Genomic DNA, 25,202 nt, shown 5'->3' on the forward strand with positions numbered 1-25,202 from the left:
TCCCTTACCCACTCATCACTAACTTCACCACTACTTTTGGAACAGAAGTAACTCCCTCATCACTTACTTGAAGTTACGGTACCATTGCAAATGTACCAACTTTGAGAGGCTTGCATTTTGTTTGGACAAATCAGTGCAGGGCACATACACTTTAATGGTAAGGTCCTGGGGAGTGTTGCTGAACAAAGAGATCGAGGGGCGCTGCTTTATGGCTCCTGCCAGGTGCCACTGCAGGTAGACAGAGTGGCAAAGGCAGCATTCGATAGGGTTGCCCCTTGTTGGTCAGTGCATTCAGTACAGGAGCCGGGAGGTCACGCAGCAGCAGGGCAGGACCATGATTCAACCACTTTTGGAATATTAAACAAAGAAACCTACAGCACAGGAACAGGCCCTCCAAGCCTGCACCGATCAAGATCCTGTCTAACCTGTCATCTATTTTCTAACGGTCTGTGTCCACTTGCTCCCTGCCCAAATATATCTTAAAAGACGCTAACGTGTCTGCGTCTACCACTTCTACTGGCAACGCGTTCCAGGCACCCACCACCCTGTGTAAAGAACTTTCCATGCATATCTCCCCTAAACTTTCCTCCTCTCACTTTGAACTCATGGCCCCTAGTAATCGAGTCCCCCACTCAGGGAAAAAGCTTTTTGCTATCCACCCTGTCTATACCCCTCATGATTTTGTCAGCCTCAATCAGGTTCCCCCTCAATCTCCGTCTTTCTAATGAAAATAATCCTAATCTATTCAACCTTTCTCAATAGCTAGCGCCCTCCATACCAGGCAACATCCTGGTGAACCTGCTGTGCACCCTCTCCAAAGCATACACATCCTTTTGGTAATGTGGCAACCAGAACTGTACACAGTACTCCAAATGTGGCCGAACCAAAGTCCTATACAACTGCAACATGACCTGCCAACTCTTGTACTCAATACCCCGCCCAATGAAGGAAAGCATGCCATATGCCTTCTTGACCACCCTACTGACCTGCATTGCCACCTTCAGGGAACAATGGACCTGAACACCCAGATCTCTCTGTTCAGCAATTTTCCCCAGGACTTTTCCATTGTGTGCAATTCTGGTCTCCCTCCTCTAGGAAGCATTTTGTGAAACTATTTCAGTCCAGTGTTTCTTTAAAGTGATGTGTAAACAAAGCAAGGGTGATATAAGAGGGAACCCTTTCCACATAACCAAAGCTCGGTTAGCTCAGTTGGCTGGACAACTGCTTTGTAATGCAGAAGCACCAACAGTGTGGGTTTGTATGCCCACATTGGCTGAAGTTACCCTGAACGACTCTCCTTCTCAAACTCTCCCCTTACCTGAGACGTTGTGCTCCTCAGGTTGAATTGCCAGCAATCCTCTCTCTAACAGAAGAGCAGCCCTTTGGCCTGCTAAGACGGTGTTGGTATTCGCCTGGGCTTCGAAAGTACTGCCTGGAATTATTGTGCAGGCAAATTCAAGCAAGGTGAGGGAGGGAATTGGACGATTCTTCAGAAAGAAATGGATAGCGTGGAGGGAAAAGGATAATGATGCAGATCTAAGAAGCCAGTGCTGGTACGATAAAGCTAAATCATCTCCTGTACCACTGAACCAAAATATTTCCTTTGCATTATAACTGTATAGAGGAGCAAAAGGATTTAATTTTTTAAAAAATCAGAAGCTACGGTTTATACATATTTTATTATTTACGAAAACTTTCAATACATCCTAAAGATTTGGGACTTATTGAAAGCGGGCTTCACTGGTTCTCGACCAGACATTAGCACAAGACAGCAAAAGCCTCAATTTAGAAGATTCAAAACTACGCTTTTCTTTAAAATATCTACTCTGGTGGAATGTTATTTTTCCAAAATGGCTCAGTGCCAATGGCTGGTGGCTTATGCGTTGTATGAAGACGAGGAGACATTTCCTCCATGACCCGTCCAGTTTGTGTGGATGAATTTGCCAGGATTGCAGAGCAGCTCGTATGTGTGGGCACCAAAGTAATCCCTTTGTGCCTGCAGGCAAAACAAACAGCTAGATTAGTCAGCATCATGCAATCCTCAACCTCCCTACTCCTCCCCTTCAGCAGGCATTCAACTCCAAAACACCAGAGCCTCCCCTCAAACCCAACAGCAGGGGTTGGGGGACACAGAAAGAACTGACTGCAGAACACACTGGCATCAAGTGTCAACATCCTCTAAATATCTTAAGCTTAAAAAAAATCAATGCATCCCACCACCTTCCAATTTCTAACAACTGCAAACGCCCCCCCCAACCCCCAGTCTGTGCAAGCTCACCATTTAAAAAAATTATTTCTCTTTTTATATCCAGAGGTGCTCCCTCACACAACTCAACTTTGCTTTTACCACCAACACAAGAGGTTCATCTATCGCCCACCACTATCATAGAACATAGAACGTTACAGCACAGTACAGGCCCTTCGGCCCTCGATGTTGTGCCGACCTGTCATACCATTCTGAAGCCCATCTAACCTACACTATTCCATGTACGTCCATATGCTTATCCAATGATGACTTAAATGTACCTAAAGTGGGCGAATCTACTACCGTTGCAGGCAAAGCGTTCCATTCCCTTACTACTCTCTGAGTAAAGAAACTACCTCTGACATCTGTCCTATATCTTTCACCCCTCAATTTAAAGCTATGCCCCCTCGTGCTCGCCGTCACCATCCTAGGAAAAAGGCTCTCCCTATCCACCCTATCTAACCCTCTGATTATTTTATATGTTTCAATTAAGTCACCTCTCAACCTTCTTCTCTCTAACAAAAACAGCCTCGAGTCCCTCAGCCTTTGCTTGCAAGACCATCCCTCCATACCAGGCAACATCCTATCGAATCACCCATTTTTTCCAATGGCTCCAATTCCATGCAGTTAGGGAAATGTAATCATTACAAAAGGGAAGGTGCGGGGAGCCTTAGTAAAATAAAAGGATTACATTACAGGTAGTTTCTGTACCTGGATCAGGTTTGCTGGAAGCATCCGATGTCGGTAACCGTCATAGAAAGACAAAGCAGTACTGAAACAGGGCATAGGGATGCCCATCTGTACCCCAGTGCTAACCACACGGCGCCAGGATTCCTGCAAACAGAACGCTCCATGTTAATCAGCTTCTCACAGCGAGTGGGGGGGAGAAAAGGAGAGGATGAACTTATTCCTCCTAAAATTATTTGCATTGAAACAGAAGAAATAGCAGCAGGAACAGTCAGTCATTTGCCTTCTTGAGGCTGCCTTGCCATTCAGTAACATTGTAGTTTTAAGTGCACTTTACTGCCCATTCCCAACATAACCAAAACGTGGGAGTCAATCTAAAACCTCTCCATTTTCAATGGCCCAACCTCCACTCGTCTCCGAGGGAGAGAATTCCAGCAATCACCAAAATGATAGAAAGGCATTCCTTCTCACATCTCTGCGTCAAATGTGAGACCCAGTTTTTGAAACTGAGCCAAGTGATAGATTCCCACAATGGGGACCATGATGTGGAGTTGCTGGTGTAGGACTGGGATGGACAAGGTCAGAAGTCACATGATGCTAGGCTGTAGTCCAACAGGTTTATTTGAATTCACAAACTTTCAGAGCACTGCTCCTTCATCAGGTGTTGGTGCATGAAGGAGGAGCGAGGCTCCAAAAGCTTGTGATTTCAGATAAATCTATTGGACTATAACCAGGCATCGTGTGACTTCTGATCTCATACAAGGGGCAACATGCTTTTAACATCTATCTCATCAATCTCCCTCAGGGCCTTCATCATCCCACGATCTACAAAATTCAAAAGCTGAGGCCCAGACGGTCCCACCCTTCCTCATTAAACAGTGGCTCCAGCCAAGTGAATCTGCTTCAGTATAGACACAAACCTCACGAGGGAAGGAGACCATTGTAGGACACCAACAATAGCCTACAATAACCAGCAAGAGAGAGCTTTTTCTAAATCTAATTTCTTCCAAATGCCTCAGCAAGATGGGCAGCAACTGTCGGGAGAGGGAGATGTTTCAAGTCAACATCTAGTTCTGAGGAAGCTTTCACTCAGGTGTTAGGGTCATAGAATCCCTACAGTGCAGAAAGAGGCCATTCAGCCCATCGAGTCTGCACCTACCCTCTGACGAGCAATGCACCCAGACTCAGCTTCCCATGCTATTCCCATAACCCTTCAATTCCTCATGGCCGATCCACCTAATCTGCATATTTTTGGACAGTGGGAGGAAACCCACGCTGACACAGGGAGAATGTGTAAACTCCACACAGACAGACAGTCAGCCCGGGGAGAGGAACAGAACGCGGGTGCCTGACAGGGAGGCATCAATGCTAACCACTGAGCCTCTGTGCCGTCTTTCTCTCTGTTGTCAGATGATATTTTATTCTTAGGGAATATTCATAACAGAATGGATACAAAATTGGCTCAAAAAGGTAGGAAACAGAGGGTGGCGGTGGAGGGTTGCTTCTCAGACTGGAGGCCTGTGACCAGCGGTGTGCCACAAGGATTGGTGCTGGGTCCACGTCTTTTTGTCATTTATATAAACGATTTGAATGTGGCCATAAAGAGATATGGTTAGTAAGTTTGCAGATGACACCAAAATTGGAGGTGTAGTGGACAGCAAAGTTTGCCTCAGACTACAGCAGGATTTTGATCAGATGGTCCAATGGGCCAAGGAGTGGCAGAAGGAGTTTAATTTAGATAAATGCGAGATGCTGCATTTCGGAAAGGCACATCAGGGCAGGAGTGGTAAGGTCCTGGGGAGTGTTGCTGAACAGAGACCTTGGAGTACAGCTTCATAGTTCCTTGAAAGTGCAGTCACAGATAGCCAGGATAGTGAAGAAGGCATTTGGTGTGCTTGTCTTTATTGGTCAGTGCATTGAGTATAGGAGTTGGGAGGTCATGTTGCAGCTGTACATTGGTGAGGCCACTTTTGGAATACTGAGTGCAGTTCTGGTCTCCCTGCTACAGGAAGAGTTTTGTGAAACGTGAAAGGGTTCAGAAAAGATTTAAGGATGCTGGAGGGTTTGAGCTACAGGGAAGAGGCTGAATAGGCTGGGGCTATTTTCCCCGGAGCATCGGACGCTGAGTGTGACCTTATAGAGGCTTTTAAAATCATGATGGACATGGATAGGGTAAATAGACAAGGTCTTTTCCCCAGGGTGGGGGAGTCCACAACTAGAGGAGCATAGGTTTAAGGTGAGAGGGGAAAGGCTTAAAAGGGACGTAAGGAGCAACATTTTCATGCTGAGGGCAGTGCGTATGCAGCGAGCTGCCTGAGGCAGGAAAAATTACAATGTTTCATAGACATTTGGACAGGCACGTGGATAGGAAAGGTTTTGAGAGATATAGCCCAAATGCTGTAAAATGGGACTAGTTTAGTTAGGAAACCTGGCTGTCTTAGATGATTGGGGCTGAAGGGACTCTGTGCTGTATGACTCCTGCCTGTGGCCTTTCTAACTCTGCCCAGAGCTGGATGAGAGTTTGCTCACTGAGCTGGAAGGTTAGTTTTCAGACGTTTCGTCACCATTCTAGATAACATCATCAGTGAAGCGCTGGTGTTATGTCCCGCTTTCTATTTATCTGGTTAGGTTTCCTTGGGTTGGTGATGTCATTTCCTGCGTTGGTGATGTCATTTCCTGTTCTTTTTCTCAGGGGATGGTAGATTGGCTCCAAATCAATGTGTTTGTTGATGGAGTTCTGGAAGCATGGCATTCCAACTGGAACTCCATCAACAAACACATTGACTTGGAGCCAATCTACCATCCTCTGAGAAAAAGAACACAGGAAATGACATCACCAACGCAGGAAATGACATCACCAACCCAAGGAAACCTAACCAGATAAATAGAAAGCGGGACATAACACCAGCGCTTTGTCGGAGGCTCACTGATGATGTTACCTAGAATGGTGACGAAATGTCTGAAAACTAACCTTCCAGCTCAGCGAGCAAACTCTCATCCAGAACCTGAACCTGAGCTACAAATCTTCTCAAAACTCTGCCCAGAGCTTTAGTCAATGACCCAACCCCTCTCTGCTCTCCGGAGCGGGGAATGACAAAGGCCATTAACACTCTGAGGATCCTTTCAGTCACTTTTTAAAACAAATCACTGGTTTGGGAACTTCCTCAGAACTTAAAATGAACTAATTTTCATAATCCTTTAAGAAGGGCCCCATTTCTCTTTTGAAAGTAAAATGGTACATCGTCATAATATGTAAACCTGAACCAATTTTTAACTCCGAGTCATAGAGCTGTACAACACAGAAACAGGCCCTTTGGTCCTAAATTAATCTAGTCCCATTTTCCAGCATTTGGCCCATATCCCTCTAAGTCCTTCCTATTCATATACTCATCCAGATGCCTTTTAAATGTTGTAACTGTACCAGCCTCCTCTGGCAGCTCATTCCATACACGCACCACCCTCTGTATGAAAAAGTTTCCCCCAGGTCCCTTTTAAACCTTTCCCCTCTCACCTTTAACCTTTGCCCTCCAGTTCTGCCCATGACCTCAGTGAATGACAGAACAGGGTTGAGGGGCCGAGTGGCCTGTACCTGCAAATTTTTTGTGTAGTTATCACCAGAATGCCTGTGCTTCACTTTTAAGTTCTGATAGTTTAAAACATCACGGATTCATAGACTGATGTTTCTGATGAAATGCGTGAGAATACCTGGCAATTCTGAACAGCTTTCATGAAGAACTGGTCCAGCAGCAGGTTCTGCAAATCCCGATTTGCATCGAAAGCATCTTTAATTTTGCCCAGAAAGACACTGAGGAAAGACATGGAAAACACAAGCATTACAAATATTCCCTCCCACGTGCTGAGGAGCGGGCAGAAACTGGCTGAAAGCATCAACTGGTCACTCAGGAGCCTGTAACTGTGACATCGAAATGCAGCAAGATCCCCCAAAGACCAAGCAGCACAGTCCCTGCAGAAACAGAAAGTGAATGGAAAACAAGCCCCAAAACGGTGAACCTTTTGATGCAGTTTTTGGGTTACATTGACTGCAGATTGCTTTCAAAAAATAAATAAATAAATTGCAATCTGCACATCGCAAGAAGCAGGCCATTTGGCCCATCAAGTCCACGCAACTCTCCAAAGGCCAAGACCCACCTCCCAGCCTGTAACCCTGCATTTCCCATGGCCAACCCACCCTAACCTTCACATCTTTGGGCTGTGAGAGGAAACAGGAGCACCCGGGGGAAACCCACGCAGACTCGGGGAGAATGTGCAAACTTCACGCACACAGTCGCCCGAGGCTGGAGTTGAACCCGGGTCCCTGGCGCTGTGAGGCTGCAGTGCTAACCAATGAGCTACTGTGCTGCTCAAGTTTCAAACTTCATTTGAAAGCCATGGCCCTCGGAAGTTTAAAAATGATGCCTCCAATCCCAGCATTTCATGTTGAGGGGAACTCCACCCTTTCCTCTAGGTTTATAAATAAGGTTTAAATACTCTACACAGTAACTACACTTCTCATTCAGCAGGTAATTTGCACAATTGCACAACTTAAATTTCCTCCTTTAAAATGACTCTTCTTTGATGCTCACTAAAATTTATCATCCTCACAAGGCTCCCATTTCCCTTTTTTCAAATCTCCAATGCTTCCCAGTCTGGAACTTGACTTGATGGCACCTTGGGGCCTTATATCATCTTTAGGCACTATACAAATGCACATACAAAGGGTGTTTCTCACCTCCTGATAATACAGCCTCCTCTCCACATCAGTGCGATTCCACCGTAATTCAGAGACCAGTTAAACTCCTTGGCCGCTTGTCTCAAGAGCATGAATCCCTGGGCGTAGGAGATAATCTTCGAAGCGTAGAGAGCCTACAAGACGAGAACACATTCCAAAGAAGCGAAACATGAACTTCGCTTCTCTCCCCACAGGTGCTGCCCCAAACTGCTGAGATTCCCCTGCACTTCTGTCTTTCCATTAGATACAAAACTGCAGGCCATTACGTTATAAAGCGGCTACTGCCCTTTGCTGTACAATGACACGCGAGGTTGGGGTAAACATGGTCAACCTGCACGTGGATTTCATCAGACTATTCCAACAAACATCTTACAGAGGCACGCACACACACACACACACCTATCCCCTTTCACTTGACGTGATTTGAACCGATTACTGCACACAGTGGTATAGAGAAGGAAACAGATTATTGATCCACCTTCAGATATTGAATCCGGGGCACCTTGAACACATCCAAAAGTTAGGATCTGACACGATTTTAATTGATTCCACGTCTGAAATCAGAAACAGCTGTGCCGTTTTCCATGAGCCGTCCCACCTTGCACATTCTCCTGCTAACACTGAAGATCACTAACAGACAGTGATCGCAACCAGAGGGCTGTATTACAGAGAATCAGAGTAAATCCTCAAAATTCAACACATTTTATGAAAAAAAACCTAAAGATCTTGAGCACAGTTGGAAAGAAGGAGGGTCCCATTGTTGAAGATTTTTCTCGACAGGACAGGATCTCTAGAATGTCAACTTTCAAAAGGAACAACAATTTAAAGGGCAGCAGATGCAGGGAGTGGTGCTCCCATGTGAGTTCCCCTCTAAGCCACTCACCATCCTGGCTTGGAAACATATTGCCATTTCTTCACTGTCTGTCTCTGGGTGAAAATCCGTGAATTTCCTCCCTCAGGGCATCGTGGGTCCACCTACAGCACATGGACTGCAGCGGTTCAAGAAGGCAGCTCACCCCCACCTTCTAGAGGGGCAACTAGTGATAGGCAAGAAATACCGGCCCAGCCAGCGATGCCCACATTCCACAAGTGAGTATAAATAACTAAACAAGGAAATGTAACAAATGAGGACAGAGGACAGGCTTGGTTGGCAAGTAGATGCTGGTGGGTGGGGAGGTTGCTATGAATGACCAATGACAATTAACTGAGACAACAAGGTGTGGAGCTGGGTGAACACAGCAGGCCAAGCAGCAGAGGAGCAGGAAAGCTGACATTTCGGGCCTAGACCCTTCTTCAGAAATCTCTGTTTATCCAGCTGTACACCTTGTTTTCTTAGGTGCTCCAGCATCTGCTGTTCCTGCTATCTCTAGTACAATTAAGAGAGAAGCGTTTGTTTAAAGTCAAACCAGATCAGTCGACTTTGATTGGACAAGAAAAAAATGGCACTAAGTAAGCATGTGGGTTTCGTCCGGGTGCTCCAGTTTCCTCCCACAGTCCAAAACACGTGCAGGCCAGGTGGACTGGCCACGGGAAATTGCCTGTGGCGTTCAGGGGCATGTAGATTAGGTTGGTTGCAGGGGACGGCAGTGGGTGGGACACTCTGAGGGTTGGTGTGGACTTGTTGGGCCAAAGGGCCTCTTCCCACACTGTAGGGATTCCAAGAAATACTTGTGGGAGGGCTGTTATGGCTCGTTGGCACCAGGAGGCCCAGGTTCAAGTTCCATCTTCTCCAGACTGGTGTCATAGCATCTCTCAACATGTTGATTTAAAATACTTCAAATTAACCACTTTTTTTTTTTTTTTCGGTAAAGCCAGCCCAGCTGCTAAAAGATTTGGTTAATTATTCGTTTTTCCCACATTTCCTCCTGCAGTGCACCTTCCTCTCTCGAATCTTGGAGATCTTCCTGTCATCTCCTGCCATTCTGATCAAACTGCCCACTTATTTGTGGGCAACAGCAGGCTATTCCACCACACAGGGACTCACAGCAAAGCCCAGCGCCTGGCAACTCTGGTCATCCCAGTCCAGCAGGTTACCACGGCGACCTGGAGCATGATCTCTGCCCGATTCCAATTCCTCATGTCTAAGGCTCAGGGCATTTATTAACCCTTAACAGTACCACACCAGAGGGCCTTAAACAGGAAGCAGCTTGACCCTCAAAGAGGGTCAGTCACTTACCAAAGAAAAAAAGAGGCAGCTTTCACAGTAACTGCCCCAGAAACAGACCTGCATTCTTACAGAAGCTGCTCACAAGTTAACGTGCTTAAAGCTCATGCCCAGCATTAACACAGAACATAGAATATAGAACAATACAGCGCAGAACAGGCCCTTCGGCCCTCGATGTTGCGCCGACCTGTGAACTAATCTAAGCCCCTCCCCCTACACTATCCCATCATTATCCATATGCTTATCCAAGGACTGTTTAAATGCCCCTAATGTGGCTGAGTTAGCTACATTGGCAGGCAGGGGGTTCCACGCCCTTACCACTCTGAGTAAAGAACCTGCCTCTGACATCTGTCTTAAATCTATCACCCCTCAATTTGCAGCTATGTCCCCTTGTACAAGCTGACGTCATCATCCTCGGAAAAAGTCTCTCACTGTCCACCCTGTCTAATCCTCTGATCATCTTGTATGTCTCTATTAAATCCCCTCTTAAATGAAACAGACACAAGTCTCTCAGCCTTTCTTCATAGGGCCTTCGCTCCAGACCAGGCAACATTTTGGTAAATCTCCTCTGCACCTTTTCCAATGCTTCCACATCCTTACTGTAATGGGGTGAGCAGAACTGTACACAATATTCCAAATGAGGCCGCACTAGCATTTTGTACAGTTGCAGCATGACATCACAGCTCCAGAACTCAAGCCCCACAACCAATAAAACCTAACACACCGTAAGCCTACTTAACAGCACTATCAACCTGGGTGGCAACTTTCAGGGACTTGGACACCAAGGTCCCTCTGCACATCCACACTACCAAGAATCTTTCCATTGACCCAGTATTCTGCCTTCCTATTATTCCTCCAAAAGTGAATCACCTCACATTTATCCGTATTAAACTCCATTTGCCACCTTTTGACCCAATTCTGCAGTTTATCCAAGTCTCCCTGCAAGCTGCAACATTCTTCCACACTGTCCACCACTCCACCGACTTTAGTGTCATCTGCAAACTTACTAACCCCTCCACCTATGCCTGCATCCAAGTCATTTATAAAAATACAAACAGCAGTGGTCCCAAAACAGATCCTGGAGGCACACCACTGGTAACCGGACTCCAGGCTGAATATTTTCCATCAATACACCACTCGTTGCCTTCTTACAGAGAGCCAGTTTCTAATCCAAACTGCTAAATCTCCCTCAATCCCATGCCTCTGTATTTTCTCCAATAGCCTACCATGTGGAACCTTATCAAAGGTTTTTCTGAAGTCCATGTACACCATGTCAACTGCCCTACCCTCATCCACATGCTTGGTCACCTTCTCAAAAAACTCAATGAAGTTTGTGAGTTGTCCTTGTCGAATCCATGCTGACTATCTCCAATCAAATTGTTGCTTGATAGATGACTATAAATCCTATCTCTTATAATCCTTTCCAAAACTTTTCCTACAACAGACCTAAGGCTTACAGGTCTATAATTGCCTGGGTCATCCCGACTGCCCTTCTTGAACAAGGGCACAACATTTGCAATCCTCCAGTCCTCTGGTGCTAAACCTGTAGACAATGACAACTCAAAGATTAAACATCAACATTCTCGATCAAAAACAGCTACTGAAACACAGCATATGTCGCAGAAACAAAACAGAGCTCCCAAACAATCCTCCAGCAATCCCACCTGGCGTATATCTTCCAGGAATGTCTTTCTGTCCCCCGAGAACTTCGGTTCTTTAGGTCCTGACAGTTGTTTGGCAGCTGTTAACCGTTCGTCTTTCAGAGAGGACAGGCACCTCGCAAACACGGCCTCACCTGAAAACATCGAGATCATTCAGATTACAACCCAAGTCGACAGCCCATCCAAACCCAGGCTCATGGTGACCCCTCCCTACAAACCCACCCCCTCGTCGTTTGAGCTCTGTCAGTGCATCGTCTATTCCTCTTTTGCACGTGTCACCCCTTCAAACATCTACGCATTCTACCCGAATTAGCACTCGATTGGAGGCTGCAAATTTTCCTTGCGTAAACAGTTATGCTGAATTCCCCTCTGGATTCTGAGCCCCGTAAATTGGGGAATATTCTCTACAACCTTCCATCTTGACCCTTCATCATATTAGAGGCTTCTAGCAAGTCCCCTCTCAAGCTAGTCTTTCTATAAAAGAACAGGCGCATGGTGCCCAGTATTCCCTGACAGATTATAACCTCTCTATTCAGGCAGTAGCCTTACAAATCCTTTTACATCTTTACATCTTGCCTCTTTTATCCCCTTTAAAAATAGGTACCAGAACTCCACGCACCACCCCCCCCCCCCACCCACTACCCTCCTGGGCAGGGCATCCCAGACAGGACCCCACACACCCCGCCCCCCCCCACTCTCAACTACCCTCCCAGACAGGGCATCCCAGACACAGCTCCCCACCCCCCGCCCCCACCCCCAGCAACCACCCTCCCAGGCAGGGCATCCCAGACACATGCCCCCACCTCCCCCCAACCACCCTCCCAGGCAGGGGTCCCAGACACAGGCACCCCATCTCCACACCCCCCCAACTACCCTCCCATGCAGGGCAGCCCAGACACAGGCACCTCCCCCCACCACCACCCCCATCTCCTCCCCCCACCCAACTACCCTCCAAGGCAGGGCATCCCAGACACAGGCCCCCCACACCCCCACAACTACCCTCCCAGGCCCCTCAGACACCACTCCATCCCCAAGAGCTATGCTGCTACTTTCAGATGGCCCCTTTCCCAGATGTAGTTATTGTGGAATGGACGAAAGAAAGCAGCTCACCACCTCTGCCTGTCCAGCAATTCAGGATGAACAATAAATGCTGGCCAGGCCAGTGACAGCCACGTCACCCCACACCCCTGGATGTCAATCCCCGGGCCACCATGACAATCACATATGGACGGAGGATTGCAGCCTCCAGGCAGCACCATTTAATTTGTAAAATTCAGGGGCAACCAAAATTCAGCGATTTGCCAACTCAAAATGAAGGAAGGAGAGAGATTCACAATATTGCTGCTGCTCTCGAGTCTTTTTGTGGAAGAAATTCTGAGTCACTACTTCTGTTTTCTACAATGACAACGAGTTTCTCTTCCCATTTGCTTAAGCTGCCTTCTAATCTGCAGAGGTCAGAGTTAATTCTACGAGCTGCATTATTTGTTTTGGGGTAATACAGTTCTTGGTGCCACATTACAGGAGGGGGCATGGGGTGGGGGGAAGAGAGAAAGAGCAGATGGCTCCAGGAATGAGAGATTTTCAGCGATAATGACTGACGAAAGAAGCTGGGGCTGCTCTCCTTGGACAGAAGGTGGCTGTGAGGAGATCTGATCACGGTTTTCAAAAGTATGAGCGGCCGCACACAGAACAGATAGGAAGAGGCCGGTGTTGCCTGTAAAAGCATCAAGAATAACACAGCGTACATTTGAAACGGTGTGCAAAAGAAGGAGGTGTGAAATGAGAAAAATCTTATCACACAGCAGGCAGCTATGGTCTGGAATACACGGCCTGGAAATTGTGGTGGACGCAGATCTATTCAAGAGGGGTCTGGAAGATAATTTGCATAAAAATGATGTGCAGGGACGTGGGGAGAAAACTGGAGAATGGCATGAGATAACGATACTCATTTAACGAGACAGTACAGATACAAATACAATGGGCTGAATAGCCTCTCTTGCATCATAACAATCCTGTAATTCCATTCAAATCAATATTATCTTCACACTTTACTTCAGGCAGGGTCTGAGCATTTGTCACTACCTGCCTCTGGTTTAGGAGGGTGTGCAGTCAAGCCCCACATTCCTCAGGGTTTGTGCTCAGGGACAGGGGAGACACTCCGGTGGTGTGCTGAGGGAGAGCTGCACTGTCAGAAGGGCTCTTTCAAATGTAACTGGAGTCCTGTCTGCTGTCAGGCAGAGGGATCAGATCCGCCAACGTCGACCCACTGACCAGCATCACTGGACAAGCTGCTCACTTTCATCACTCTGGTTAGTGGGAGCTTGCTGTGCACCAATTGGTTGCTGCACCTCTCACCCTAGAGAAGTTCATCATTGGCGTAAAGCTATTTATTCATCCATGGGATGTGGGCATTACTGTCTCCCCCAGTATCTATCACCCATCCCTAATTGCCAAGAGGGTAGTAACCATTTGCTGTGGGTCTGGAGGCCAGACCAGGTAAGGATGGCAGTTCCCTAAAGGACATTAATGAATCAGATGGTCAATTGTCAGGTAAAACCAATGGAATCACGGTCGTCATTCAACTTTATTCCAGATTCTTTATTGAATATAATTTTACAATCTTCCATGGCCGGATTTAGACCCACAGGCAACTGAAGCTCTCCATGCCCATTCCCTCCAGGCTCAGCACAATAACAGATCAAACGTGGGATTGCTCTGAACAGCAAGGCTGAGAATGTGGGCAGGCTGTGCATTTACAGGTTGTTAGTCTTCAGCCCTAAAAGGTTGCAAAGTTTACTTTGCAGATTGTTCACATTTAATCCTGAACAACCAGATTCCCAATAAAAACCTGGTACGTAGCTCGCTGACACCACACTGGTATACTGCTGAAGAGAGACAAAGCAAAAACCTTTCATCTTGCAATCATCAGGACAAGTGCAAGAATACCAAATCTCGAGGAAACACAACTTATACTCAATGAGAAAGAAGGTGTGAATGACCACCAAGCAAACTTTGATAGGTTAAGATGTGGTCAAGAAAAAGCATCAGAGAAAAGTTACTTTAAAAACGTACCACTTCTCATGTGGTATAAATCGGTATTGCCTTCGAAACCTGGTATTCTTGCATGTGTCCTGATGAACGCAAGATGAAAAGCTTGGACATGGTGTGCATTTTTTCCTCTGGTGTCGCACAAATTTAGTTATCAGTGCCATATCTTGGCGAAAGTGGGAATGTTCAAAGCTACTCTCCTTACCAATAAGGGTGACTGGCACTCCGAATTCCAGTGAGGAAATAGCTGTCCACTTCCCCGTGCCCTTCTGGCCTGCAGAGTCTTTGATCTGGGGCAGCAGTGGCTTCCCATTGGGATCCCGAAATTTAAGGATGTTCGCTGTGATCTCAATCAGGAATGAATCGAGTTCTGTCTTGTTCCACTCCTCAAATACCTGACGTGGAATAAAACAATGTGCAGATTTTACTGAAAAGAAAAATCAGGAATCTGCTCCATACCCACCTACACAATTCCATAAGTGAATCTCTAAAATGCCATGGCGAAAAAAAAAAAGATTTTTAAATTAAAAGTACTTGAACCAGCTAAAAGTAGGCAAGAAATGCCATTTTCCATCCTTGTGAACATTCAAGAGGAAATGGATATTTCACATCGAAATGGATTTACTTGGAATAACGCTGGGTCAGAAATCAGCTTTTATCTGGATGGCAGAGGGATGACTAAATTTGAACATTCAAAGAAAATCCAAGTGCTCCAGATTCTGGGAGGTACACATGACATCCAGAGGGGTGTGAACTAAGTGACTATTTAATTAATCCGAAACAGGAATTGCTGGAGAAACTCAGCAAGTCTGGCAGCATCTATGGGGAGAGAAACAGAATTAACACAGAGTCCGGGTTGACTCTTCTTCAGGAAAAGAGTTTGGAGGGGAGTCACTGGACTCGAAATGTTGACTGCTTCCCTCTCCACAGATGCTGCCAGACCTGATGAGCTGCTCCAGCTATTTCTGATCTCCAGCATCCACAGTTGTTTCTCGTTTTGACTCTTTCTGGATCAGATGTACATTTGCAAGCAGACTGTGCTAACCTTGGCCATTTCGTCATGGTCCATTTGGAGAATATCCTTCATCAGCTGATAGGCCTCGCAGATCAATTGCATGTCCCCGTACTCGATGCCATTGTGCACCATCTTCACAAAGTGACCTGCCCCTTCGTCACCTACCTGAGGGGTAAAACAGAGATCACAGAACTTCAACCTGGGTTTCGCAAAGCTACAGGTTAGCATTCTGACGTGACGAGATGGAACCACACGGTTAACGCAAAACCGAGCAAGCAAAAACCACAATCCAAGACTCATTCAAAAATATAAAACAGTGAGCACAGCATGAGCTCCCTCGGTGTCAAACTTTAAAATGATTCAGCGCTTGGATCTCTCATTCCTACGCTGCAGCAGTGAAGAAACTAGGATGGTAAAAAATTTACAGTATTATTATGTTCCATAAGATCCAGTCGCAGGAGTAGGCCTTCCAGCCCCTCACGACTGCTCTGCCATTTAAAATGATCACGGGTGATTTCACCTCAGCCTCAATCCCACTCTCCTGCTCACTCTCCATAATCCATTATTAAATTATAAACCTGTCAACCTCCTCCTCAAATCTAATCAGTGTCCAGCAACCCCCCCTCACTCCTGGGATAGCGAATTGCACAGGTTCTATCGAAGCTTCCACCCGACAGTGAAAATGACACAAGTTGGTATTTTGATACTGTAAGTACATTCCCTCCCTTGGGGCACCGTGCATCTACCCACAGCACAGGGGCTGCTGCGGTTCAAAAAGGAGGATCACACCCACCTTCTCAAGGGGCAACCAGCGACGGGCAATAAAATGCTCGTCAATGTCCGCATCTTTTTAAAATAAGTCAAATATTTCTCAACATCTAAGGCTTTAATAAATGATACAGCGTTATTACAAATCCAGTTCTATTTCAGTGTCCTAGCTATGATAACACATTCAATAAAAATGTACCAAAGATCAGTAAGAATGAGAACTCTTGACTGATATTCGAATCAGGCACTTCCAAATCCGAAACACTACTCTTCCAGACACCAAACATCCAGCATTTACAATTTTATCTTGTACAATAACTGGTTGAGTGCTCAGCTCAAGGATATTGTGCAAAAACGGAGAGAAAGCATTATACTGCCAAATTTTGTTTACATTTTAAGACTGCCAGTCGGGCTCTCAGTGTGGGGGACTTGCGTGTTTGGATGGAGTTGCATTATCAGCCATGACAGTAATGAATGGTGGAACAGGCTCAAAGGGCCGAATAGCCTCCTCCTACCCCTATTCTCTATCTTTACTAAACACAAGGCCCTCTCCTTCAGAGAGAAATGACATGCATCTGCTTCAATGCAACAAAAACAGGAAACAGTTGTTCTCTGGTTCACTCCTCAGGACTATTCTTTGACCAATAAAAGTCAATCTACCTGGTTTATAGCATCCCGGAAGTTAATGGTCAGTCATTACCCAACAGGTGCTTTCTTTATGGAATTAACTCTGCCAAGTCAGATTCCACCTGACAGCCACTCTCCCCTCTCAGTGGGGATGTCATTTCCTGTCACATTGGTAGGTCTTATAGAACATAGAATTTAGAAAAGTACAGCACAGTACAGGCCCTTCGGCCCACGATGTTGTGCCGTGGAATAATCCTAATCCAAAAAATAAAATAACCTAACCTACATTCCCCTCAATTCACTGCTGTCCATGTGCATGTCCAGCAATGGCTTAAATGTCACTAATGACTCCGCTTCCATGACTACCACTGGCAAACTATTCCTTGTGCTCACAACTCCCTGGGTGAAGAACCTCCCTCTGACGTCTCCTCTATACCTTCCTCCTAACACCTTAAAACTATGACCCCTCGTGGCAGTCAATCCTGCCCCGGGGAAAAGTCTTTGGCTATCGACTCTATCCATGCCTCTCATTACTTTGTACACCTCGATCAGGTCACCTCTCTTCCTCCTTCTCTCTAGAGAGAAAAGTCCGAGCTCAGTCAACCTCTCCTCGTAAGACAAGCCCTCCAGTCCAGGCAGCATCCTGGTAAACCTCCTTTGCACCCTCACCAAAGCCTCCACATCTTTCCTATAATAGGGCGACCAGAACTGGACACAGTATTCCAAGTGTGGTCTCACCAGGGTTTTTTAGAGCTGCAGCAGAACCTCATGGCTCTTAAACTCGATTCCCCTGTTAATGAAAGCCAAAACATCGTATGCTTTCTTAACAACCTTATCCACCTGGGTGGCAACTTTGAGGGAGCTATGCACTTGAACACCAAGATCCCGCTGTTCCTCCACACTACCGAGAATCCTGCCTTTAATCCTATATTCAGCATTTAAGTTCGACCTTCCAAAATGCATCACTTTGCATTTATCCAGGTTGAACTCCATCTGCCATTTCTCAGCCCAGCTGTGCATTCTGCCAATGTCTCGCTGAAGCCTGCAATAGCCCTCAATACTATCAACGGCACCTCCAACCTTTGTGTCATCAAACATGCTAACCCACCCCTCAACCTCCTCGTCCAAGGACCTTCTGGTGAGTGCAAGAAGCTTTTGATAAAACGTGCCTTTTCTCAACAATTTGCTTGAAGGCCTTTGCTACCAAACACCGATTTCTGAACGGACACTCACCCAGTCACAACAGGCCTCACCCGTTCCAACCTTGGCAGCAATGCTCTGGAAAATGGGCTTGATATGCGGCCTGTACAAGGAAGATGGAAACACAAAGTAAACCAAACTCATCTGTTCACACCTCACTGCATCACGCAGCTAAATGTCAGACTCAAAACAATTCAACCAAAAATCACCAGGGAAACTATCTGAAACAACAAAACAGTCAACATCCCTCTTACAAAAGAGGGACATTGTCAGCGGGTTAAACATTACACATTAATATAAAACAATGCTTTGGTGTAGCGACATAAAGAGGTAGTAACAATCAGAATAATGTAGCACACAAATCCAATCACTTGATAAAGGGTAGTCATTTACACAGAATCCTCACAGTGTGGAAACAGGCCCATCGGCCAACAACCCCACACTGACCCTCACAGCATCCCACCCAGGTCCATCCCCCTACTACCCACATAAACTACACACCCCTGAACACTACGGGCAATTTAGCATGGCCAGTCCACCTAGCCTGCACATCTTTGGACTGTGGGAGGAAACCGGAGCACCCGGAGGAAACCCACGCAGACACGGGGAGAATGTGCAAACTCCACACAGACAGTCGACTGAGGCTGGAATCGAACCTGGGCCCCTGGCGCTGTGAGGCAGCAGTGCTAAACACTGAGCCACTTATTTTGAAGTTTATTTGTTACGAACCAACAAAGGTTCCGTGATGTGTTCAATTTCTTCTTCTAGTCTGTCCCTGGAGTTCTTACAAATCGTCCTGATGAGTGCAAAATCCCAACTCTCGCAATTTCACCTCAGCCAACCCGGTCATCAAGCCAGGTTAGCAGGGTGCCATCCCCAGCATGCACTCAGTGGCACCCCCTGCAGCGTTACAGAGACAGTGCACACGCCTGCCAGAGCATCGCAACTCTCAGTTTGGGGCAATCCAACGACAGACTAACTTTCAGAACTCCCAGAAGGGAAACAGGTTTTCACAGACAGTGCGAAACCAGGGGACAGATGCTGTGACTGTAAAAGGGCATCGGGTCTCATCTGTGGGCAAAAGACACTTCTTTCCAAATCTGTGCTGGCCATTTTCTCTCCTGCTCCAGCAAACGATCAACCCTGAGGATGCCAAAAGGGGACTGGCTGGTGGTACCGTCCCCTCTCCATGACCTATGAGGGAGTGGGAAAGGAGGTCTTTTCCATAGAAGCAGCTTCTCAGACACAGTATTTCCAGAGAAATTGGGGAAAACTGGAAGTTTCATGGAATCACAATCCCTACAGTGTGAACGCAGGCCATTCGGCCCATCAAGTTCACAGTGCCTCTCTGAAGAGCATCCTACCCAGACCCATCCCTCCCCCTGTAACCTGGCATTTCCCATGGCCAATCCACCCTAACCTGCACATCTTTGGACTGTGGAGGAAACCCACAGAGACACAGGGAGAATGTGCAAACTCCACACAGTCACCAGAGACTGGAATCAAACCCAGGTCCCTGGTGCTTTGAGGCAGCAGTGCTAACCACTGAGCTACCGTGCCACCCTAGAACAGTAGACATGACACAGCACAGAAAGGGACCATTTGGCCCATCTTATCCAATCTGACTCAAAGACATTCGGAAGTCCTTTCTAATCTCATTTTCCTTCACACAGCCCACAGCCCTGCAGTTTACAGCACTCAAGGTGCAGATCCAGGTACATTCTGTTTTGATGAGTTTAGGGTCTCTGCCTCCACCACCAGCTCAGGCAGCGTATTCCAGACACCCACCAGCCTCAGTGTCTCCTCTAATCCTTTTGTCACTTTGCATGGCTCTCTGACCCCTAGTTTTTGAAATCTCTGCCAAGGGAGACAGGTTCCTCCCGTCTCTCTTTAAATCTCTCAATCATGTCACCGCTCAGCCTTTTGAATCCATCTCAACTTCTCTGATTTCTCTTCGTAATTACAAATCTTCAGTCCTGGCAGCATTCTAGTAAATCTTTTCTGCACTCTCTGTCTAAAGCAATTACTTGCACACAGTCCTCCAGTTGGGACAGGCGATGGCCTAGTGGTATTATCGCTGAACTGTTAATCCAGAGACTCTGATAACATTCCGAGGACCTGGGTTCGAATCACGCCACTACAGATGGTGGAATTTGAATTCAATAAATATCTGGAATAAAAGAATCTAATGATGATCATGAATCCATTGTTGGATTTTTAGGAAAACCCATCTGGGTCACTAACGGAAACTGCCACCCTCACCTGGTCTGGGCCTACGTGTGATTCCAGACCCACAGTGCGGTTGCCTCTGGGCAATTGGGGATGGTCAATAAATGCTACCTGGCCAGTGAAGCTCTCGTCCCATGAATGAATAAAGGAAATAAAAGGTTGTGGCCCAACTCCAAACAGAATTTGCCCCAATTTCCTAACAAGCTCTCATTTCCACAAACACCAGCAGCACTTCAGAAATACCATTTGCACGAATTAACAAAAAACTTAAAAGAGTAGGATTCGCTGCAGTGATCAGGTTAACCGTACTGTGGGCATACCAAGCTTCTTTGTGGCCACCAGGCATTAGAGAGGGTCCATATCGTGCTCCATCTTCTCCACCACTAACCCCACTCCCAACAAACAGCAGACCCTTGGCTTTCAGTTCTTTGCATCTCCTCTGTAGAGCGGGAGGGAGAAGGAAGTTAAAGGCACATTGTTCACATATCCTCAGTGAGTCAAATACAAACACAATTACCTTTTGCTAATAAGTGAAGTAAAGGAACAGCATAATTGTCAAAACTTTGAAGCTTCTGGGATTTTAAAGCAAATGACACAAAGTGTAGTTATTGACATTCCCATGATGTCTTGCATAAATGTATTTCAGGCAATGTCACAGTTAATCTGCAAAGACATTCACATGTTAATTGAAATCCTCCACACAACAATGGTACAGCTTGTGAGCTCCAGGAAGTTTATTTAAAAAAGTAATAAGAGCTCACAAAACTATACACAAAAATCTAAAAAAAACCTACAAGTTGAAAAAAAAATTGTACAGGTTATCTTTTAAACTTTTCTCATGTGGTAATGGACCCCGGGATTGCTCTCAACTGAAACGTTAAATGCTCGAGTATTATCCAAAAACACATTTTTAACACTTTTACATTTTGCACTCATCAGGACAATTTGCAAGAATACCAAACATAAAGGAGGAAAACAACATTTTATACTGTACACGAAGACAGTGCTGACTGGCTGGAAAGTGGACTCTGACTGGTAGCGGTGTTGCCAGAGAGAATGTGCAATGGGTGCTGGATACATTAATAATCTTTGTATCTATATGCTCTGACTGCCTGCATTGAGCCGGTTTCAACTAAAAATAGGCAGCCACTCCCTGGCTCGTTTCTTAAGGCAATGCCTTGACCAGAGGCACACGAATTTCTGAAGGAGGGTCCAGGCCTGAAACGTCAGCCTTCCTGCTCCTCTGATGCTGCTTGGCCTGCTGTGTGCATCCAGCTCTACACCTTGTTATCGCAGATTCTCCAGCATCTGCAGTTCCTACTATCTATGAATTTCACAAAGGGGTCAGGAACTTTCAACAGAGACTGAAGGCAAGACCTGAATTACGTTTTCATCCACTGGACTAATCTCACATGCATGATAGTTACTCTCTGCCCAAGGCTGCACTCTATAATTGAACATGATAAGAGAGTCCTATATTAAACAGAATCACTGTCGTGCAGCATTGTGATACTAACCGTTGTGTCTCTGTATTCGGAGTTCCCACCATCAATAATGATGTCACCTTTTTCCAACAGTGGAACCTGATTAGAAGAGATAGAAAAACAGATCAATTGTGTTATTCAGTCTTCTTTATGGTGTCTTTTAGCAAGGCCAATGTCTGCTGCCCACTTCCTTCTGATTAGTGAACCAGGGGGGATTTTAAATAGTTCTGTTATTTCACAATAACTAATGAATCTAGTATTTTATTCCAGATTAATGAATTGAATTTAAAATTCCACCAACTGCTGGGGTGAAATTTGAACCTGCGTCGTGGATTACTCATTCAGAAACATGTTTGTTTCTGCTAAAGTCGACATGGAGCTGTAAGTTTGCACCTGAACTTTCAGAAGACAACAAAACGGACCACTTACACCTCCGGGGCCATAGCCTGGGAAAGGGAATCCCTCAAACAGGGATGAGCCAAGCAGGAGAAAAGGGGAGTATCTTTCTGTACAAGATGAAAGTTACCCACTCTGTGTCATACATACACACACACTTCCTGTAAAATGTCACGGCGTATCATTTTCTCCACTCCTGTGTTTGCAGCAGAAACTTCAGTCACCCATGCCCACCAGCAACGTACCAGTTTCTGGATGAAATCATCGACAGCCTGGCCAGCCTTGACCAGGAGAACAATGCGCCGAGGGGTTTTCAACTTGCAGACCATCTCCTCCAGACTGTGGGCACCAAAAACTTTGGTCCCTTTAGCCTCATTCTCCAAGAAGCTGTCCACTTTGGAAACAGTCCTGTTGAAGGCGCAGACCTGCAGCATGAACGACAAGTCGGTTCTCGATCAGACTCTGCAGCACCACAGATCATACACACAGAGTAACCTACGTTGCTGTCACACAGTTTTGCAGGAACCTGGGGGGGAAGCAGTTGTGGGATGAGAGAGAGAAAAATGTGGTGATGTCCGGGTCAACAGGCCTCGATATTATCGCCAACCAGACATCGGCTCCAGCTCAGTATCGCTGGACTTCTCCAACGTCAGACCTCATAGAAGCCCTCCCAACACAAAACATTAATTACTTCCCCCTCCACATTCCCTCCAGCATGCTCGGCATTGATTTTGTTTCTAGCATGGGCAGTGTTTCACTTCTATTTTAACAAGGTTCAATCCTCTCAGCACGGAGTAAAACCTACTCAACATTCTTAATTGAGCCCAATAAAAGGCAAAATGCTGCAGAGGCTGGGGATCTGAAACAAACAGAAAATGCTGGTGAAACTCAGCAGGAGTGGGAGCATCTGTAGAGAGAGGAATTAACACCAAATCCGGTCTGACTCCAAGGTTGTAATGGACTCAAAACGTTAACTGTTTCTCTTCCCACTTAATGCTGCCAGAATCATAATAGGTCTACCGTCAGAAAAAGGAGCTTTGGCCCATCAAGTTTGTGCCAGTCAGCAACAAGCACCTTATGGTTCTAAACCCACTTGGCTTATAGCCTTGTATACTTTGGCATTACAAGTGCGCAGCTGAAATTTGGGAAGAGAGACATACTGACTTGAAACATTAACCCCGTTTCTCTCTACACAGATGGTGCCAGACCCTCTGAGTTTCTCCAGCTTTCTGCGTATTGGTTTCTTCATAGAATTATAGAAACCCTACAGTGTCAAAGTAGACCATTCAGTCTACATTAACTCTCTGAACAGCATCCCACCCAGACGCACACTCCTACTCTATCCTATTCCCACATGGCTAATCCACCTAGCCTGCACATCCCCAGACACCATGGGTAATTTAGCATGGCTAATCCACCCTAACCTGCACACCTTCGGTCTGTGGGAGGAAACCGGAGCACCCGGAGGAAACCCACGCAGACACAGGGAGAATGTGTAGACAGTTGCCCAAGGGTGGAATTGAATGTGGGTCCCTGATGCTGTGAGGCAGCAGTGCTAACCGCTGAGCCACTGTGCTGCCCCTTATTGAGCTCAATTCCCCTCACTTCTGCAAGCGAAGAAATTCAACCAGACAATCACATTATTAGCTTAAAAACATAAGGAAACAAAGCAGAGTCTTTCGAACCTTAGGAAGATTGCAGACAAATTGATAATTATTAATTGACAATTATCCATTTGTCCGTTAGGGAGACAGCACAGGGGAGATCAATTACAGCCCAACACCAAACACACGCAGAATTAGCACAGCCCACTTACCTGCTGGTTATCAGTGACCTCCCTCCCAGCCATGTTCAGCTGGTTAGGCAACACAGATATGGATGGAAAAGGTAGGAGCAGGAAAATGAGGCAACTTTCAGTCTTACAGCCCCTCATCAAGACCATGGGATGCATGACTCCATGCCCCATTTAATGAATACCACTTGAAGTACAGTCACAATTGTTTCAGCAAATGCAGCAGGCACTAGGGGGAATAGGCCAGATGCCATCCACGGCAAACTAAGAATTATTGTTTAGGTTATACTTACCACAAAACCATGATCATTCATGTTTAAGATCAGGTTTTGGCCCATCACAGCCAATCCAATCAGTGCAATATCAGCTCTGGTGGGAAAGACAGAAACAAACTTAGCTTTCTTAATATTGCTTAATGTACAAACACGCAAATTAGGCGCAGGCCATTCAGCCCCTTGATTCTGCCCCATTCAATAAGATCATGGCCGATTTGATTACGCCACCATCCCGTCAGCTCCCGATAACCCTTCAACTTTTATCTCTGGTTGGAAAGATTCTAGTTATCATTGCCATTCAAGGAAGACAGCTCCAAAGACACAAGACGTAATCGAGAAAATAATCGTCGTCAGTTCTGTCTGAGAGGGCAACACCTTGTTTTTAAAAAAACAGTGGCCTCCTAGTTCTAGGATATCCCAAACATCCTTTCCACATTCACCCCGTAGGGACCCCCTACTAGATTAACACCCGAAAATCAGAAGAATTGCAGGAGCAGCAGATGCAAGAAAAAAAATCTCATAGGGGTCAGATTCAGAACCCACAATAGAATCTGTGCGCCTTCCCAGTCATGGAAATTACCATTATCCTTGTACAAGGCTACAATCAAACCTTTACAAAAGGCTCCCCATTGATCCAGTGGGTTAACGTGCAACTCAGCAGGACTCCCAGTCAACAGATCATCAGGTTTCAGGCTCTGAAACGGACATGTATAGAAACTAAAAGCAGCTGCTCCAGGAAAACTCACTGAAGGGGAGAAGCAGCAAATTCGATTTTCTTTGAGTATAACGTGCCCTACATCGCACATGCTCTTGCTGATGATTCTAGCCGCTCCTTTGATCCTGGTGGGAAGGAGTTGATGATAAAGAAGGATATGTTTACCA

General features: G+C 46.1%; 1 protein-coding gene across 1 annotated transcript in view; it reads right to left on the reverse strand.

The window, feature by feature from the left end:
- Positions 1-1,660: 1,660 nt before the first annotated feature.
- The window catches only part of pgd (phosphogluconate dehydrogenase), a 31,197-nt gene continuing 7,655 nt past the window's right edge, over positions 1,661-25,202 (reverse strand). The window contains exons 2-13 of the mRNA XM_048561068.1: positions 24,339-24,414; positions 22,499-22,678; positions 21,891-21,956; positions 20,694-20,812; positions 18,178-18,247; positions 15,580-15,714; positions 14,740-14,929; positions 11,490-11,620; positions 7,662-7,795; positions 6,638-6,737; positions 2,957-3,079; positions 1,661-1,996 (exon numbers count right to left, since the gene is read on the reverse strand). Coding sequence (XP_048417025.1) covers positions 1,877-1,996; positions 2,957-3,079; positions 6,638-6,737; positions 7,662-7,795; positions 11,490-11,620; positions 14,740-14,929; positions 15,580-15,714; positions 18,178-18,247; positions 20,694-20,812; positions 21,891-21,956; positions 22,499-22,678; positions 24,339-24,414 — 1,444 coding nt within the window. The 3' untranslated portion in view covers positions 1,661-1,876. The remainder of the gene's footprint in view (positions 1,997-2,956; positions 3,080-6,637; positions 6,738-7,661; positions 7,796-11,489; positions 11,621-14,739; positions 14,930-15,579; positions 15,715-18,177; positions 18,248-20,693; positions 20,813-21,890; positions 21,957-22,498; positions 22,679-24,338; positions 24,415-25,202) is intronic.

This window comes from Stegostoma tigrinum, chromosome 28 (assembly GCF_030684315.1).
Source record: "Stegostoma tigrinum isolate sSteTig4 chromosome 28, sSteTig4.hap1, whole genome shotgun sequence".
In the NCBI taxonomy this organism is placed as follows: Eukaryota; Metazoa; Chordata; class Chondrichthyes; order Orectolobiformes; family Stegostomatidae; genus Stegostoma; species Stegostoma tigrinum.